The 18,918-nt window shown below is 50.3% G+C and overlaps 1 protein-coding gene across 1 annotated transcript in view; it reads right to left on the bottom strand.

Moving 5' to 3' along the window:
• Positions 1-4,308: 4,308 nt before the first annotated feature.
• The window catches only part of EYA2 (EYA transcriptional coactivator and phosphatase 2), a 251,791-nt gene continuing 237,181 nt past the window's right edge, over positions 4,309-18,918 (bottom strand). The window contains exons 14-16 of the mRNA XM_046678181.1: positions 18,067-18,188; positions 12,907-13,007; positions 4,309-5,161 (exon numbers count right to left, since the gene is read on the bottom strand). Of these exons, the coding sequence (XP_046534137.1) occupies positions 5,081-5,161; positions 12,907-13,007; positions 18,067-18,188 (304 nt within the window). The 3' untranslated portion in view covers positions 4,309-5,080. The remainder of the gene's footprint in view (positions 5,162-12,906; positions 13,008-18,066; positions 18,189-18,918) is intronic.

Genomic DNA, 18,918 nt, shown 5'->3' with positions numbered 1-18,918 from the left:
TTCCCAGAATAGTCTTCCTCAGCCTTCACACCAGCACCATGAGGCCCAGGGAGAAAGGGTTGGGGGGGGGCCCTTGGGAGAAACTGACTGGAAACAAGCTCCTTAGGCTAATGGGCTATTGGCAGAGAAGTCTCCAGAACTGACGTCTGATCTTTAAGATCTTTCCATAATCCCTCCACCAAGTTCAGTAAGGCACTCTCCCACGTGTCATCCACATGTCTGACAGCTGCCTGTAGGTTATTGTTTTTATTAATATCTTACATAGTCTCTCAAAGTTTCTTTTTGCAGCCAAAAGCATCCCAACCTATATAGCATATAATAAATAGTGTTAGTAGTAGTTTCGTTATGTCACATGGGCTCGATTTCTACTCAGGAAATGAGATAATATATTTCTTATTTTTTCCCCCATTTTTACACAAAAGTGGCATGTACCACATGCTGTTCTGCAACTGTGCTTTTTCACTTTGTGATATGTTTAGATCTTTCCAAACTAATATATAAGGAACATTCTTGTTCTTTTTTATGGCTGCATAGTATTCCATTGCCTGGCCATATCATTTAAACAGTCCACTACTGATGGGTATCTGGGTTGTTTTCATTCTTTGCTATTACAAATAATGTTGTAGAAAATAACTCTGTACAGAATCTTCATAGCTATGTAAATATATCTGTAAATGAATTCTCAGAAGTGGCACTGCTGAGTCAAACTTACAAATTGGATAAATATTGTCAATCTTCCCTCCTTAGAAGTCATGCCAATTTCAGCTTCCACCAGCAATGCACGAAGGGTCCCACATTTCCACCAGTACTGTGAGTCATGGAACTTTCAGATTTTTGTCAATCTGATGTGGAAAATGTTATCTCAATTATGAGTGAGATTGAGCATCTTTTTATAAGTTTGAGAACCAGTTGTATTTTTAAAAGAAATATAAAATGTCTGTTCATGGCCTTTGACCACTTTTTATTTGGTGGTTGGCTTGCTACTGGTTTCTAAGAGCTCTTTATATATTAAGGGGATTGACTCTTGCTCTTATCTGTGATTTGAATTTCAATTTGACTGTTGTCTCGGCTTATGTTTTTTTTTTTTTTTTAGGAAGATTAGCCCTGAGCCAATCCTCCTCTTTTTGCTGAGGAAGACTGGCCCTGAGCTAACATCTGTGTCCATCTTTCTCTACTTTATATGTGGGATGCCTGCCACAGCATGGCTTGACAAGCAGTGCATAGGTCCACACCTGGGAACGTGCAAACTTAACTAGTGTGCCACCAGGCCAGCCCCTCTGCTTATGTTTTTTTAATAAGTTTTTTTTTAAGGTGGTCGAATTTATCAATGTTTTTCTTTGGACAATATCTTGCTCAATTTGTGTCTGTTGTGCCTGGGACCCTGCCAATGCATTTTAGATGCTTGATTAATATCTGATGAAAAATGCCCTGCTCCAGTTTTTGGTAACACGAATGATTGATTTCCTGAGTAGAAATCGAGCCCATGTGACATGACAAAACTACCACTACCGCTACTTATTATGTGCTACAGAAGTTGGGATGCTTTTGGCTGCAAATAACTAAGGAAGAAGCAACTCAAAACATTGAAACCATAAGGACATTTGTTAACTCACACAGTATATGTAAGCTGACTGTCTTTCCGGAGCAATTATCCTTTTGAGAATTAAGCAACGCTTCAACAGGGGGAATCTTTGTTGAATTTCTCCCTGCACAGCTTCTACTGTAAGCATGTGGATTACTGCCTACGAATGAAACTAAATCCGAGGAAACAGAGTCCGAAGATGGAGAGAAAGAGACTTAATTCAAAATTCTAAAGACATAACTTGAATTCTGCATTTGGGGGGAGCTTAGGGGTAGGTCAGAGGTCACACATTCCAGAACCTTTTAGTCAAGTGAGTGAAAGAATTCTGTTTTTGAATTTAAGCCACTTTGATTGTGTTTCTGTCATTTGCAACTGAAGAAAATCCCACTGGTGGCTCTCTGACTTCTAAATCCCTTGGACAGGCAAATATCTTCAGCCGCAGGGTAACCTGAGGGCATCCTTGGGTCTCCGTCCTTCTGCTGGGCTGGTCAGGAAGCTCTGGAGCCGCGATCAGACTTCTGGGAAGCCAAGGGCTTTTGTTCGCGAGTGCTAAACAGTCCAGTTACTCTCCTTCTGAGAATGTTCTAGACAGCAGCAAGACACTGGTAGGGGAACAGTGAAGGCCAGCAACTTGGGACCACTGAATCTTAGCCACCCATCATCCCTCCCACCCCAATCCATCACCTAACACTCATTAAGTGCCATCTCTGTGCCACACTCTGTTATGGGCACTGAGCATACAGAATGAGAAAGACACTGTCCTTGCCCAGCGTCAGCTCTGAGTCGTCTAGAATTCAGGCTAAAACTCTTACCTTACAGACTGTGGATTGCAAGCTTCTGTCAGAACCAGCCTTCAACATTTAGTCATCAGAAAAGAAAGGCAGTTAACCACCTACATAGTTCATTTCAAGATTAAGGGGGAGGTCTGCCGATTTCACCGCAAACCTCTTCCTGTGTGGAGGGCTGGAAGTCTATCAGGCCTCTAATAGAAGCCTATTAAAAGAAAAATTACTTTTCACAAGTAGTTTACTCTTTGTTCTACTCGTAACAGAGTTTTCCCTGACAGCAGGTTTCGAAGGCGGTAGGGAGAGAAGGATGGATAGAACATGATTACAAATGGGTGCCTGAGTGGCAGGGGTGCTAACCAATGGGGAGACAGAGAGGGCCCAGGGGTCAGTTCACATCGTTGGCTTCTCAGGGTGGCTCTATTCCAGCCTCTGTCTCCACTCTAGCCAGAAGCCAATTCATCCAGTAAAACTCCTCTACTCATTCTAGAAGAAATCTAAGCTGGCAGACAACAGTGAGGCTGACCCAGCTTTTTAAGGCAGCTTAGAGATTCTTGTCCATTGAACCATCCATCCATCTAACCATTACACCATTCTCACATCCACGTATCCGCCGTCATGGCATTACTATCAACCATCCATGGATTCCATCCACCTGCCCATCCAAACATCCACCTACTCACTTATCCACTCATGCACCCACCTAACCGTCCATCTGTCTTTCCATAAAGCCATGCAACCATCCACTCATCCAAACAACCATCCATCCATTCATCTCACCACACAACCATTCGCTCATCATTCCAGTCACCCATCCGCTCAGCCATCCACTCATAATCTATATAACCACCTGTCTGGTCATCCCAACATAATTATCCATTCACCCTCCAATCAGCCAGCCAGACATTCACCTTTCAACTGCTCTACCATCTGGTCACCTAACCAATCATCCATCCACCCACCCAACTATTTAACCATCCATGCATCCCTTTGTCCAACTGTCCATTCACCAATCTGACTGTGATTCCAATTATCCTTCTATCCTTCCTTCCATCTCATCTATAAATGGGATTCCAATTTGTGTCAGCATCCACGCTGTGGACCGATTCCAAGCACATCACTCTGTGTTGATGCTGGGGATGCAGAGATGAAACCAACAGTCCCTGCCCCCATGGAGCTCAGAGCCTAGTGGGGGAGTCTGTCTCACCCTTGGTGATGGCTTTCTACCCATCAGAGATTCTAGCTCTGAGACACCAAGTCATCTCCCATCTCCACTGACGTGGATACAGCCAATTGGTAACCCTGGATTTCACCAATGTGGATAGAAGGAGGAGCCTATGCTTATGTTTAGCATCCAATCAGATGGATCCAGGCCCTGCTTGGAACTCTGTGGGCAGCAACGGTGCTCAGGATGTCCTTGGAACTTCTCCAGATGTCTCCTCTTACCCCCCTACACAGGATCCTTGGCTCACCCACTGGAAAATAAAGTCTTATGATTGGAATGGAAGTCGGTTGTATTTTCCAGCCCAAACCCCATTTTCCCCAGTTCTTTTGGTAATAGCCCACTGATATGTCCTTTGGGGGACCAGCTCTCCCCAACTTTCTGTTCATGAGGGATCAAACCCTAACTCCAGCTCCATGGGTAGCCTGTGACTCAGGTTTGGCCAATGAGACACAATCCTGGGGTTTTTGTCAGAACTTTGTGCAGAAAGTGCTCTCTTTCTGCTGGTGTGGTTTTGCTGATTCTTGGAGCCATCTTTGCCACATGGGGAAGAGCCTGTCTGAGAAGTAAGACCATACAGGAGAAAGCCATTTGATCACCTGGATCCAGCTATGCCTGAAGACAGACATCATGCAAAGTTCCTAGAGACACTTTTTTTTTTTTGCCTTAAGCCAGTTTGAGTTGGAGTTTATTCTTTTACAATTGAAAAGTTTCTGGAAAAGATCAACACATTTGGAAGCCTCAAGAGTGGTAACAAAGTAGCAACACCCTATCCCATTCCAAAATGTAAACGTGGTTTTATTTAATGCCTTCTTCCGTCACAAAGTACCACCTCCTCCCCAGCCAGGGTCCCCTCTTCCTAGAAAACAAGATGGCAGCATAAGGCACGTGCACTGTCCACATGACGTCAGGTTAGGTCCTTAGAAACAAAAATGAGCAATAGTTTTCCCGACAGCCCCAAAGTGCCTCCCTCACTAATGTTCAAAGCATGATTGTCCCCCCAAAGCACAACTTGGAGCAGAGAGTGCTTAAATGAGAACTGTGCACCACCCCACATGCCAGTTTAAGAAACCAAACCAAACCAACGACTAAGAAAACCAACGACACAGATACGAGAGCATAATACGGAACAATGAGATTAGTCCATAAATTAAAATGACAAAAAAAAAAAAAGAGCCTGTCCCCTTCTCATCAGCAGCCCTCCCCCAAATCAGCAATTCCTTGCTTTTGTTCTGTGAGTCTGGTCGAAGGGTCTGGACTCTGAGCCAGCCCTTTTCCCCAAAGGTAAACATCCCAAAGCCACTGTTGGCTGCTCTGTTTCTCAGGACCCGCATTTGGACTGCAAGGACTTCTGAGATGGTCACCGGACACGTCCTCTCGGCTGGAGGGACCCTGCCCGGTGTCCAGCATCCGGCGGGGAGGCGGGGGGTGCGCGGGGCCTGGGTGGGTGGGACGCCCCCGTGGCAGCAGCTGGCGACGCCTCGGCTCCCGCTATAGATACTCCAGCTCCAGCGCGTGCCGCAGCGCCTCCAGGTCGGCGTGGCAGGATATCCGCCAGAACGGCATGTTGTGCTGGAACACAGAACACCAGCCACACGGTTAGGGCCCTGCTCCGTGCCACCCGCAGCCCCTGGATCCCGCGCCCCTGCTTAGGGCCACAGGAGAGGTCCACCCGGGTCAGCGTAGCACGTGGCCGTTTCCCAAACCAGGGGGCACAGAACGTCACTGGCAGACCCCTAGGTGGCCAGAACCTACCAGACTGACCACACCGTTTCTACTCCCTCTGAGCCTACTGCCCGGCACGGCGACTGTCCCACCCTCTCCCCTCCACTGCGACCAGCGTGGTCTTCGGTGATGGGCTGACGTGGGATTAGATCACGCAGCGAGGAGGCGATCTCTTTTTAAAACCGTGTTCTCCATCCTGCTACTTCAAGAAGACAGTCCCAGCCGGGTGCTGGCGTGTCTCGAACGCCTCCCTCACGCTAACTGAGCTCCATTCGGCCCAGACACAGTTTTCACCTTTCCCTTTTCTTCTTGCTCCGTGTTGTCATGCTATCAAGTTTTCAATTTTCAATCTGAGCGAGCTGATTGAAAGGAAAACATGAAGTAGATACTCGTACAAAAGTCGAGACTGGTGTAAGAGGCGGTATGTCGATGGTGGCAAGAAATCACTCACGTGCAGAGAGAAATTTGTGAAATATTTCTATAGCCTGAGGCTTAAAAGCAGAAGGTGCCTGGTCCGGAGCGCTGCTCGCCCCTCAGGAGCTGGGTGACTCAGGCAACTTCCTTTGCTGCTTGTCTGTAACCCGGGGCCGTCCTTGCTGTACACGGTCGCTGTGGCTCTTCACGATGCCTCGATAAATATTAGCTGCCATTACGATGATGTCGATGTCCACAAGGACACAGCCATATAAATAGAGGACAAAGTCGGGGAGGATGCGGGGCAAATTGGGTATGCATATGGAGGGATGAATTTGGGGGATTTTCAGTAGTTTAAGAAATAATAAGATTACATCATGAACACTTAAAAAAATCATTAAGGGGGCCAGCCCGGTGGCGCAGTGGTTAAGTGCACATGTTTCGCTTTGCTGGCCTCGGGTTTGCTGGTTTGGATGCCGGGTGTGGACATGGCACCACTTGGCACACCATGCTGTGGTAGGCATCCCACGTATAAAGTAGAGGAAGATGGGCACAGATGTTAGCTCAGGGCCAGTCTTCCTCAGCAAAAAAGAGGAGGATTGGCAGTGGATGTTAACTCAGGGCTAATTTTCCTCAAAAAAAAAAAAAAAATCATTCCAGGTGCAAATAAAATGCCACAGGAGCCAACAAGAGAAAGCAGCCTCTTTTTTGGTGGCGGAGAATGGGGTGGGGCCAGGACAGGTGTCCCAGAGGAGCAGGGGGGTGTGAGAACGGAGCCTTGAAGGGTGAAGGTTTCACGGCTGGCAGGGAGCTGAAGGGGAGAGTGTCCCTGGGAGGGTGTCCCTGGTTGAGCCACGAGGACGTGCAGGGACGCGGGGTTGGGGGTGACTGGGAATGCAGTCATGCAGAATGATTCTGGCGTGGTGTTTGCGCGTGTGTGTGGGGGCATGCGTGTGTGTGTCTGTAGGGGTGGGGAGGGGAGAAAGGCCGGTTAAGTTCCCGTGGGTCGTGATGCAGAGTGCGGATTTCACTGTGTAAGCCTGTGACACCCGACCTTTGAAATAATAATCTTCTAAATGTCCCGGTGCTGAGCTGGGCATGTTAGGGTTATTATCTCATCGCATCAGCAAAACAAGCAAAACCCAGAAATGAAAACAAAAACATCTTTTTCGAGTGGGGGATGAGAGAGAGAAGAGAGAATCGATTTCACCAAAGTTGACGACTGGCGAGCCCACCACGGTCATCACACAGCCACTCCCACGTATCACGTGCCCATCAGGGCTGCGTCCTGTGCTGAGCACCTCGCAGGCAGTGACGATCCATTTCACCTGGTCAGCAGCCCTCGGAGAGGGGGCACGGTCTGCCTTATTTTGCAGATGAGGAGACTGAGGCACAGGGAGGTCACGTCCGGCTCCAGAGGAGAAACTTGACTACACTTATTATCACTGGAAAATTTAACCATTGGCTGCAGTCGTTGCCTGCCCAGTGGCCACCCTCCCTCCTTCCTTGCTTCCAGAACCTCAAACATGGTGGCACCGTGCCCAGATGTAGGGGATGAGTGATGGTTGCTTAAGCGAGCTAGCACAACCTCAGCCCTGTCTGCCAGGCATTTATCCTGTATGCTTCCTGACTTGTAACCTGTTGAAGCCAAAGAGAAAGGTGGCTGGGGGCTTCTGGGGAAGGTTCTCCACCATGATTAGAGGGCAGCACCTGAGGAGAACTCCTTCATCCTTCCTTTCCCTTCCTATTTGGATGCTGTCATATTAGTAAGTGATACCTGGAGCTCTGGCAGCCCTTTTGAGATCATGAGGCAAAGAAACCACAAAGTAAAAAGCCAAAGATGGTTACAAAGGTAAAGCAAAATGATGGAAAGGGATGCTTGGTGAATTTTTGACCCAGCGAAACATCCTAGGGTACACTGAGGCTACTGAGCCTCCTCAAGACAGTCACTGGCCTTAAATTATTTACTGAGTGAACAGATGGTGCTTGATGAACAGAGGGAGGTCCAGAGTTCTTGAGGTACTTCTGCTGCTCCGTAAGGTTTTATGCCCACGAGGTGGAAACTACACGGGGGTCCCTTTGGTTCCCGGAGCACGTCACCCTTTCCTCCCTCTGCGGCTCTGCACTTATTCTCAGCCAACTCTTTCCATCACGGTTCCTCTTTCACCTTTCCCCATCCTCGTCCCCAGAGCCTGGGAATACGTGACCTTACACGACAAAAGGGATTCTGCAGACGTGATCAAATAAAGGATCTCGAGATGGGGAGATCAGCCAGAGGGGAGGGACTTCGTCTGACCGTCCACTGCTGGGTCCCCAGAGGGGCCTTCTGCATGGGTGGCCCAGACTCATGGGGCTCTCACTGGAGTCGCAGATAACACACACGTATAAGAAATGAACAAGACAACGTCACCTCGTGCTAAGTGCCATGAAGGAAACGGATCCCGTGTGTGTGTGTCGGGGGGGGAGGGGTAGACAGCAGTGGCAGGGAGGGTGTCTGCTTTTGGCAGCCGCCTCAGGGAAGGCTCCTCTGGGGGGCGATATGTAAGCGGGCAGAGGATGAGAAGCAGGGAGCCGTGCAAAGCTGTGGGGGAGCAGTTGAGGCAGAAGACACAGCAAGTGCAAAGGCCCTGAGGGGGTTCAAACGTGGAGCGTCACGTTCACTGCTGCAGCGCGTGGCTCCTGGCACAAAGGTGCTCAAGAAATATTCATGGAAGGAATGAAAAGAGGAAGGGGGGAGCAAGAGAGGGAAGGTGGGTTTCTCAAGCAAAGTCATCCACAAACACATCTTTTCTCTTTTTTGTTTTCACAGACCGGGGACCACCAGCTTTGGTCAGAACCAGCCTTCGACACTTAGAATGTTCTCTTTTGCTCAAGGGGGGCAGAATACGATCCATCAGGGGCAACAGATGCCACCCCTTCAACGACTTCCCGCGGCCCAGCTCCCCCAGCTCTCCTCACTGAGGCTGAGCTTCCCCTTCTCGGCAAAGACGGATCCGGGTGCTGCCCGGCCAATCCCGTCCCCCTTTAAAGAGTGTAATTCATTTTTCCAGGAGGAAACGAGCAAAGGTGGAGGAGGTCTCTGCTGCCTCCAGCCGGGCCGACGGCTCCGGAGTGTAGTGGATTTATCACTTGTGGAGCGTTGGAGACAAACGACCCGCTAAAATGGAGATATTAGCAACGCTGTCAGCCGAGACAAAGCCCCTCGTCCTGGCGCCATATTTCACGCCGCTCAGGATCTGGCGGCCGGGGTTAATGACGCCCATCCATCAGGCGCGAAAGCTGCTGGCACACAGAATTTCTCACTAATGGGCTGGGGCTGCTGCCTCACACGCTGGCACAGGTTTTTAGGGGAGCTTGGTGTGTGTGTGCGCCCTAATCCTCTTTGGTGGACTTCCCTCTCATCTGACCAGCTCAGGGGTGCAGACTGGCAGTGTTTGAAATTCCTAAGCCCACCGCCTTCCTGCCAGGTGTTTGGAGCAAAACAGCCATCAGGTTGCATGTACCAGCTGTGTGACCTTAGGTGAATTAATTAACCTCTCTGAGTCGCAAATCCATCCTCTATAAAATGAAGAGCAACGATACCCACTTTGCAGGGGGGTTTTGAGCATTAAATAAAACAATGACGTCAGTAACAAAGAGCAGTGGTTAAGGGCATGGGGTCAGCCCGGGCACCCCTAGGTGCCAGTCACAGCCCGGCCACATGCTAGGTGTGACAGACTGCCACCTGCCCCCCACATCCGTTCCCCCCTTCTCTCTCAGAGGAAGCTCCTTTTTTTTTTTAGCTAGGCACATGGCAGCTGAGAATAAAGGCTGCATCTCCCTTTGTGGCACGGTGTGACCATGGGATTAAAATCTAGCCAATAGGATGTGAGCACCAATAGGCTGTGAGGAGCAATAGGATGTCTGCCTGTATCAGCTGTGCCCTTAAAGGGAAGAGGGGTCTTGCTCCCTGCCCTGCCTGGTGGCGGGAGTGTGGTCTCGGGGTGGTGGGGAGCCCTCTGGGACCTTGTGGAAAGAGCAGTCCTGGGCCTGGCAGAGCCACAAGCTGGAAGGAGCCTGGGTCCCTGGTGCCGGCACAGCCATCCTGGCAGCTGAGGATGTTTCACGCGAGAGAAGAAGACATCTCTCTATTGTTTAAGTCCGGCATCCACAGCAACCCGAGCCCCACTTGGCAGAACCCGGGGCAGCACCGGCCCTGCTGAGACCCTCGGACCCAGCCCTGCCAGAGACCAGCCCACCCACACCCCACACCCTCAGCTCCCGGGGGCGCGGTGAGATCTGGGTGAGTTTTCACGTTGGGTGCGAATTAGCATTCGTCCTTTCTTTCTCACCGGCTCCCCAGCAGAGAGACCCTCCTCTGGATGTCCAAATGTCGGGCTACCCCTCGCCGCCCCCCAGGCTGGGGAGTGACAGCAAGAGAGCTCAGGCTCTGCTCCCTCTGCATGGCCCCCCTGCTGGGCCTGTGGGCACGTGCCCAGCGGCTGTGACAGATGCAGAGAGGCAGCTCAGAGAGCGGGTGACTTCTGCTGAAGCCCACGTGGCCCCCAACGGCACAGCCAGCAGGACTTAGGGCAAAATGTGCTGCTCTGGCCACACGTGTCTGTGGGAGCAGGGCTGGCCACAGGGGGAGGCGAGGGAGGTGCCTGGGACACGGAAATTAAGGCGGCGGGAGGGTGACCCCAGACCAGCCGTTGTCAAAGGAGGAGAAGCCTGCACTCTAGGGGGTCACCGTGGAAATTTCTAGAGCTGTGATTTTTGACTGTCACAATGATCCGGGGGCACTGCAGGTGGGGCAGGTGTCCTGTCTCACCCCACACACCTTCGACCTGGGTGGCTTTGAACGTGCGGCCAGATATTCAAGGAAGTAGAAAGCCGTTCATAATAACCTGAGCCTGGACCCCTGACTGCACGGTACACATCACGTATAAATTTAGAGTTTCTTTTGCATGCTTTTAATAAAACCTGAATTTCCAGGGGAGCCTCTGCTGTGCAAATCAAGGGGAGTCTGTATTTTGCTTCCCCGAGAACGCTGCCGCGAGCTGCTTCAGTGGGGGAGGAATCACGCAACAGCCGTGGCCCCTGCCCCAGTTCATGGAGGGTCGAGACCCCAAGCCTGTGTCCCTCTGCGTGCGCCAGGTCCCATCCCCAGCGACGGCACGACTGGGCGCGAGCACTGGGGTTCTGTGCCCACACACTTACACACGGAGGCCCCTGCTGTTCTGATCATAAATGATTTTCCCTTTATTTCTCTTTGACGAGAAACTGATCTTTGGGACCTTCTGGTTATCAGCAGCTTATATTATCCATTAGTATTTCTTTTCAGGATCATAAAGGGGTCATTTCAGAACGTTTGCTACGCCACCCTGATAAATCGTCTCCAGTTGGTGAAGAGGCGGGTGCGTGGTGGCCACTGCTCCGTGGCCGTCCCCGTCACCCTCCAGTGAGAACGACAGGGCACAGCCTGAGCTGGGGCCCCCACCCAACGCTGACAGGAGCAAAGCTTCATTGTGGGCACTGTCCCAGGGCAGAGTTTTCCGCCAGATCTGAACTTGGAAGCGGGGGAGGGGCTCGGGAGGCCCCCTTGGGCCCCAGAATTGGGTTCAGGTCACCTCAGACACCTGCCTGGCATGGGGTGTCTGGAGCCCCTGCAATTCCTGCGATGTTTCAGGTGATTTACGCCACGGTTTGGGCCATGTCCTTGTGTATCACCTCTGCGACTATGATTTCCTTAGTACTGTTTCCTCTAAGTCAATTCATTGTTGAAGTTAGAGAAATATGCTTTAAGAAGTGCTCAGATGAAAGCTGATGTCCACTCGAGGCCCGGCACCTCCCCGGCCTCGCCTCACCAGCCATGCTGGCACCCTGGGAACTTGCTGGTTCCTCTCTGGGAATGTCCTCCTTCTGACAGCCCCCTGGCTCACTCCCCCTTGTCCTCCCAGCTTGGCTCAGATGTCACCTCACAGCGTGGCCCGCCTTGACCACTACCTACACTTGTGACGTGCCCCAGCTGCAGAGTCCCCTCTGGTCCAGTTCCCTGCTTTATTTTTCTCCAAAGCTCTGGTCACCGCCCAACACGCATGTTGCATGTATGTGTTTATTGCTTGTCCGGGCTGTGAGCTGAGCAGGGGGTGAGGGCCGTGTCTGTCCGGCTCACTGCAGGGTCCCCAGGGCCTGCAACAGTGGCTGGCACACAGGAGGCAGCTTACACTCCAGCTGGAGAATCCGGGATTAGTAGACCAATCACACAGTGATTCTCTCATGACAAGAGGGGACAATGGCCTGAAGAAAGGGTGTGGACAGCTTGGGGGGAGTCCCAGGCAGCCTGATCTAGCAGGCAGGGGCAGTGGGAGCTGGTCAGGGAGTGTTCCCACCGGAAGCGTTGTGGAAGGAGGGGTCTGGAAGAGCCGGGGAAAGGGGAGGAGCCTTCCAGGCAGATGGAACAGCATCTGCACAGCCGTCTAAGCTGCCCTCTCTGGAGACCCTCTCTCAGGACCTCCCTCGTCTTGTGGGCTTCATCTGTTGAGACCCTAAACATTTCTGCATCTCCTTGGAATCTGTTGCCAGGGAGGGAAGGGGGAAACCAGGTCCCCCAAATTAAGCTCTGTGACATTAACAATCCACTTCCCAGGCCTCTGGGTGGGGGGTGGCAGGCGCTCTGGGATGCTGCTGACAGGTCCAGGCCTGGGGCTTTGGCAGCTGTTTCTTTTCCAAGAACAGAGCTGCGGCCACCAGAACCCCCTGCCCCTCTCCTCATGGGCCCGAGATCACAAATGCAGGATTTTCTTTTTCATTAGCTTAATGCTGTCTTTATTAACTGGGAAGGGTTCCTGGAACATACGATCAGTGAGCATTAAATAAAACACACATGCACGTGTGCCGCCCCCCGCCGCTCCGCCTGCCCCAACAGAGTGTCTCTGCTCCCCAGCACTTGTCCCAGAAACAATCCAGGGCCACCAGGGGCAGTGGCCAAAGGCACCCCGGAGGGGGATTTGCAGGAGGAAATTACTCAGGATGCTTCTGCGATTTGCAAATGGGAACGGACCAGCGAGCAAAGAGCCTGGAAAGGAGGGGACCCAGCCAGCGACGGGGAGGTGGAGGAAACCGGTGTAAACAGCCCTGAAAACCACGAGGCGGCTCAAGAGAGGCGCAAACAGCAGCATGAGAGACGGGAGGAGTACCTTTTTCGCTCCCTGCTCCTCTTCCACGCCATCGCCGATCACGATGTAGACGGCCTTCCGGCCGAACCTCTGCATTATCCTCTCGAAGCAGCTCTCCTTGCCTGCACGCGCGCGCGAGAAGGAGAGAGAGAAAGGAGCTGGGTGAGGACCCGGGGCCGCGGAGGACGGCAACCCTGGGTAAGTGCTCACTCGCTGTGCGCAGCGGTCCTCCTAAGGGCCGGCTGTCAATCACTCCATCCTTAAGCGGTCCGCCAGGTGCGCCCCGTCACCATCCCCACAGGACGGACGACGGCGCCGAGGGGCGGGGAGTTCAGTGGCTCGCCCCGGGTGACACAGCAGAAGGGGCAGCACAGGGCTGGAGGCAGGCTGTGGGGTCTACGCAGCTGTCTGGCGGGAGCGCCGGGCCCACTTCACAGGTGAGCACACGAGGCTGAGAGGTGAAGCGATCTGCCCAGGGTCCCAGAGTGCGGAGGCGGAGGCGCCGGGACGCACGTTTCCACAGAGGGACAGCCCCGTGACAGAGCTGGCCCTCGCGGCGGCTCCCCTGTAGTTCTTTCCTTGTCACCTGTCGATGACCACCTCTGGGCACTTTCCTTCCCAGGTGTGTGGGCAGCAACATAAATCCAGGCACTTAGTTCATGCTGATCGTGTCAGCAAGTTTAGTGACCGTAATAATGATGAAAATGGCAGTAATAATAATAACAACAGTGGCAGTCACTCACTGAGTTTACTGCGTGCTAAGCGCTTCCCCTACGTTGGGATTTGTCAGCCTCGGCACTGCTGACATTCCGGCTGGATCCTTCTTTGCTGCGGGCTGCCCTGCGCACTGTGGGATGCTGAGCAGCATCCTTGCTCTCATCTCCCTGAGGCCAGCAGCAACTCCTCCCGTTGTGAAAATGAAGCGTCCCCAGATGTTGCCAAATGTCCCCTGAGAGGCAAACTGCCCCCTCACCCACATTGGGAACCACCGACTTCCATTCATTCATTCAACTCTCACAGCAATCCTGTGAATTAATATAATCCCCATTTCAGAGATGGGGAAACTGAGGCTCAGGGTTGGTGAAGCGCCTTGAAGCTGAGTGGAGGAGGAGGAGGGGGAGGCGGGGGAGTTGTAATAATAAGACAGCTCCTATCTGTGCGCACTTGTGCTCTGCTGGGACCTGCTAAATGTTTTGCCTGCACTGCTTCACTTTATCACGTGCTTAGAGGTATTGTGATCATCCCATTACAGAGCAGGAAGCTGAGGCAGAGAGAGGGGAAGCTATTTCCAGGGGCACCCAGCTGACAAGCCAGAGCCGGGATTCGAACCCAGGCTGCCTGCCTGCACTTGAGCTCTGAACGGCTGGGTTCCACGGCTCTGGATAGGAACCAGCTCTGTGCCTGCTTCCTCCTCCATGGGAGCAGAGGCTGGGTCAGAGCAGCGGGTTGGAGCCATGGGCTGAGTTAGGGAACTATATACCCTTGTCCTTTGCCACCCCCCTCACAGGATGGGGCCTACTCCCCACCCCACTGATACTGGGTTGGCCGTGTGACTCGCTTTGACCAATGGAATGTTGGGGACCTGCCATGAGAAATGAGTGTGGGTGGTCTGTCTTGGCCTCCTTCCCTGCTGCCATCTGTCACGAGAAGAATGGGCCCCTGGATGGCTGCTGGCCCCAGACTGAGGATATGAGAAGCAGCCAGAGCCTGGAGTCTAGCCCAGCAGAGCCACAGTTCACTCGTCGAACGACGAGTGAGAAATGGAAACTGGTGGCTGTAGGCCACTGAGTGTCGGGATGTTTGTTACGCAGCATTATCAGAGCAGAAACTTGACTATTGAAAAAATTATGATTTTTTAAGTGAAGACAGGGAGCTGGAGGCCAAGTTTCCATCCTAGCTCAACTCCGACTACTCTTAGTTCTTTGATCTTCAGGCTCCTGAAGTGAGAGACAAGGGTCGCTTTCCACGCCCATGATGGCGTATGCTTCTTCTAACATGGAAACAGAATCAACGGGTGAGATGAACATTTTAAATGTGTCTGCGTTAGAGACTCCTTTCTTGTGAATTCTACAGAGAAAAGATTGTGTTGTCAAATGCAACTTTGCTTTGAAAAGTTTTATGGTAGGACTTAACGGACCTTTGTTCCTGTTCATTGGGAGTTTTCCAAACTTATCTGACCACTGACTGAATACTTCGTTCATGAATTGTCTCTAGAGAAATGCCATCCTGGACAAGCGTTTCTTTTTTTTTTTTAAATCTTATTATTATTATTATTTTTGAGATAGATTAGCCTTGAAGTAACATCTGCCACCAATCCTCCTCTTTTTGCTGAGGAAGACTGGCCCTGAGCTAACATCCATGCCCATCTTCCTCTACTTTATATGTGGGACGCCTGCCACAGCATGGCTTGACAAGCGGTGTGTAGGTCCACACCCAGGATCCGACCTCGTGGACCCCAGGCCACCAAAAGTATGAACTTAACCACTGTGCCACTGGGCCGGCCCCTGGACCACTGTTTCTTAAACGTTCCAGAACTATCTTCACAATTGTGACCAAATCCGAGAACCGTTGTTATTTAATTTCTCTTAAAATCAACTCACACTTTTATATTTACTTAAATAAATTCATTTAAATAGAGAATAGAATCACTAAATTAAAAAGAAAACCTATCACCTCACAACCAATAGGATGGCTTTTATCAAAAAAAGAAAGAAAATAACAAGCATTGGTGAGGATGTGGAGAAATGGGAACCCCTGTGCACCGTTGGTTGGAATGCAAATTGGTGCAGCTGCTGTGGAAAACAGTATGGTAGTTCCCTGAAAAATTAAAAATAGAATTACCATATGACCCAGCAATTCCACCTCTGGGTATGTACCCCAAAGAACTGAAAGCAGGGTCTTGAAAAGACATTTGCACACCCATGCTCATAGCAGCATATTCACAATAAGCCAAAAGGTGGAAGCAACCCAAGTGCCCATCGACAGATGAACGGACAAACAAAATGTGATGTATACATATAATGAAATATCATTTGGCCTTGAAAAGGAAGGGCATTCTGACACAGGCTACAATGTGGACGAACCTTGAGGACATCATGCTGAGTGAAATAAGCCCAAAAAAGACACATACTGCATGATTCCACTCACATGAGGTCCCCAGAGCAGCCAAACTCATAGAGACAGAAAGTAGAAGGGTGGCTGCCAGGGGCTGGAGGAGGGGGAGTGGGGAGTTGTTGTTTAATGGGTTCAAGAGTTTCAGTTTTGCAAGATGGAAAGGGTTCTGGAGATGGAGGTGCGGATGGTTGCACAACAAGGTGAATGTACTTAACACCACTGAGCTGTATGCTTAAAAATGGTTAAGATGCTAAATTTTATGTTATATGTATTTCACCACAATTAAAAAGAAAAGAGTTATCAAAAAAAGATTCTAAATAAGCCTGCAAAGGCACATAACTAGAGGTATTCAGGAAGAAAATAAAAAGACTCATAAGGTCCTGTAGAATTTCTAATGGCCATGTGGGGCCTCAATTTCTATGATTTTACACAATGGAATACTACTCAGCCGTAAGAAAGGATGAAATCTGGCTGTTTGTGACAACACGGATGGACCATGAGGGTGTTATGCTAAGTGAAATAAGTCAGAGGGAGAAAGTCAAATACCGTATGATCTCACTCATAAGTAGAAGATAAAAACAACGACAATCACATAGAGACAGAGATTGGATTGGGGGTTACCAGAGGGGAAGGGGGGAGAGAGGAGAGCAGAAGGGGTGATTAGGCATGCGTGTGGTGATGGACGGTAATTAGTCTTTGGGTGGTGAACAGGACGTAATCTACACAGGAATCAAAACATAATGATGTACACCTGAAATTTATATCATGTTATAAACCAATGTTACTGCAATAAAAAAATCTAAAAACATTTGAATATAATGTTCAGATCTAGAAATTCAGTAAAGGCAAAAACTGCTCTAAGAAAATGCTTCTAAAGTACTACAAATTGGGTTTTTGCTCCACTAAAAAAAAGGGTAAAAATTTCTAATTAAAACATCTTAACTAACTAGATTTATTTCGCATTATTATACATTTTTAGGTGATATAAGAATAAAAAAATCAGTCCTCTTCCTCCCCTTAAAGAAACCAGTATTACCTGGCCTGATGATGAACGTGGCTGTTAATTTCTGGTTATTGGACCCTCTTAGCTGACGAAAGCTCTGAGCCTGAGGCTCCTTCTCTTTGGTAATAAGGGAGATCAGCAAGTATTAGAGAAGTGTGAAAGCAGGCTAGCACCAAACTGAGACTCTTGCCTTGAAAGAGAATTTTAAAAACAGTAATTTTCTCTCTGTGTGGCTCAAGGTTAGATCGAAGGTTATCTGATGACTTGTACCGCCTAAATTAAAATCACCTCCTACCATGCTGTGCTGGAAACTGTTTTCCTCTTCTTCTTTTTTTGAAAGATTTTATTTTTCCTTTTTCTCCCAAAGCCCCCCGGTACATAGCTGTGTATTTTTAGTTGTGGGTCCCTTGTAGTTGTGGCATGTGGGACGCCGCCTCAGCGTGGCTTAATGAGCAGTGCCATGTCCGCGCCCAGGATTCGAACTGGCGAAACCCTGGGCTGCCAAAGCAGAGTGCGCAAACTTACTCGGCCATGGGGCCGGCCCCTTCTTCTTCTTTAGTAACAGAATCCCATGAGTTTAACTGGTACTCACAGTCACTCAGCTGTGGACTACATTTCCCAGCTTCCCTTGCAACTAGTTGTGGCCACATGACTAAGATGGTCCAATAGGAAGTGAGTTTTGGTCACACATGAGACTAAAACCATAGAGGATGGTGGGAAAATAAACCGGAAGGACCTGGGTTCCTGGGTGAGTGTGAGGTCGGGGACGCCCCATCAGCCTGGCTCACTCACCTCTGGTCTGCGGACATGGGAGGGAGAAATAAGCTTTGACCCTGCTGTACGCTTGTATTTGGGGTGTGTTTGTTAGAGCAGCTTTGCGGATATCCTAACACACACACACTCGGGAAAACTGTCCTACGGGCAGAGGTCGAAGCAGTGGGTTGTGGGGGTTGTTTTGGGGTCCGAGTCACGCCCGTGGGCAAGCGCTTTAACTTCCCAGCCCCGGGACGGAGAGCTGACCTCGCGCTCCCTCCCTGCACCCCCGAGATCTGCGCCCCCCCTACCTGTCTTGGTTGCACTGTAGATGTTCTCAATAGGAAACACGGAGCCCAGTCCATACAGCAGGACTTTGGCCAGGGCAGGAATTAGTTGAGTGGTGGTGACCAGCACGTTGACACAGTTGGGCCTGAGGACAAAGGAGAGTGGGGATCAGAACTCCAAGGTACCTGCAGCAAGAGCCTGGAGTCGGCAGGAGTGCTGGTGCGGTTTGCAGCTCTGGCTGAGGCATCTTCAGGCGAGGGTAGGGCCCAAGGATGCTCCAGCTGTTTTTCTCTTTTAAGCCTGAAGCTGCCTGACACGTTGAAATGTAATATGGGTGTAATACTTTTATTATTTAAAAAGTAAACGTTTTTGCAGCACTATTCACAACAGCCAAGGCATGGAAACAATCCAAGTGCCCACTGACTGAGGATTGGATAAAGATGATGTGGTAACATCTACATAATGGAATACTACTCAGCCATAAAAAAGACAAAATCATCCCATTTGCAACAACATGGAAGGACCTGGAGGGAATTATGCTAAATGAAATAAGCCAGACTGAGAAAGACAAACACCATATGATTTCACTCACATGTGGAAGATAAACAAACACACGGACAAAGAAAACAGTTCAGTGGTTACCAGGGGGAGGGGGTGGGGAGTGGGCACAGGCGGTGGAGGGGAGCACTTATGTGGTGACAGTCAAGAAATAAGGTCCAAGTGAAATCTCACAATGATGTAAGCTATTATGAACTCAACAACAACAAAAAAGCAACTGTTTATTGTAAGGACCATACACTTAAATAGCTGCAGGGGCCTTGGGTAACGGAAATGAGTGCTATGGAATAAGTGGAGGACAACAAGGAGAGGTGGGG

The sequence above is a fragment of the Equus quagga genome, chromosome 12, assembly GCF_021613505.1.
Source record: "Equus quagga isolate Etosha38 chromosome 12, UCLA_HA_Equagga_1.0, whole genome shotgun sequence".
Classification (NCBI taxonomy): domain Eukaryota; kingdom Metazoa; phylum Chordata; class Mammalia; order Perissodactyla; family Equidae; genus Equus; species Equus quagga.
This window is presented reverse-complemented; position numbering and strand designations above follow the sequence as displayed.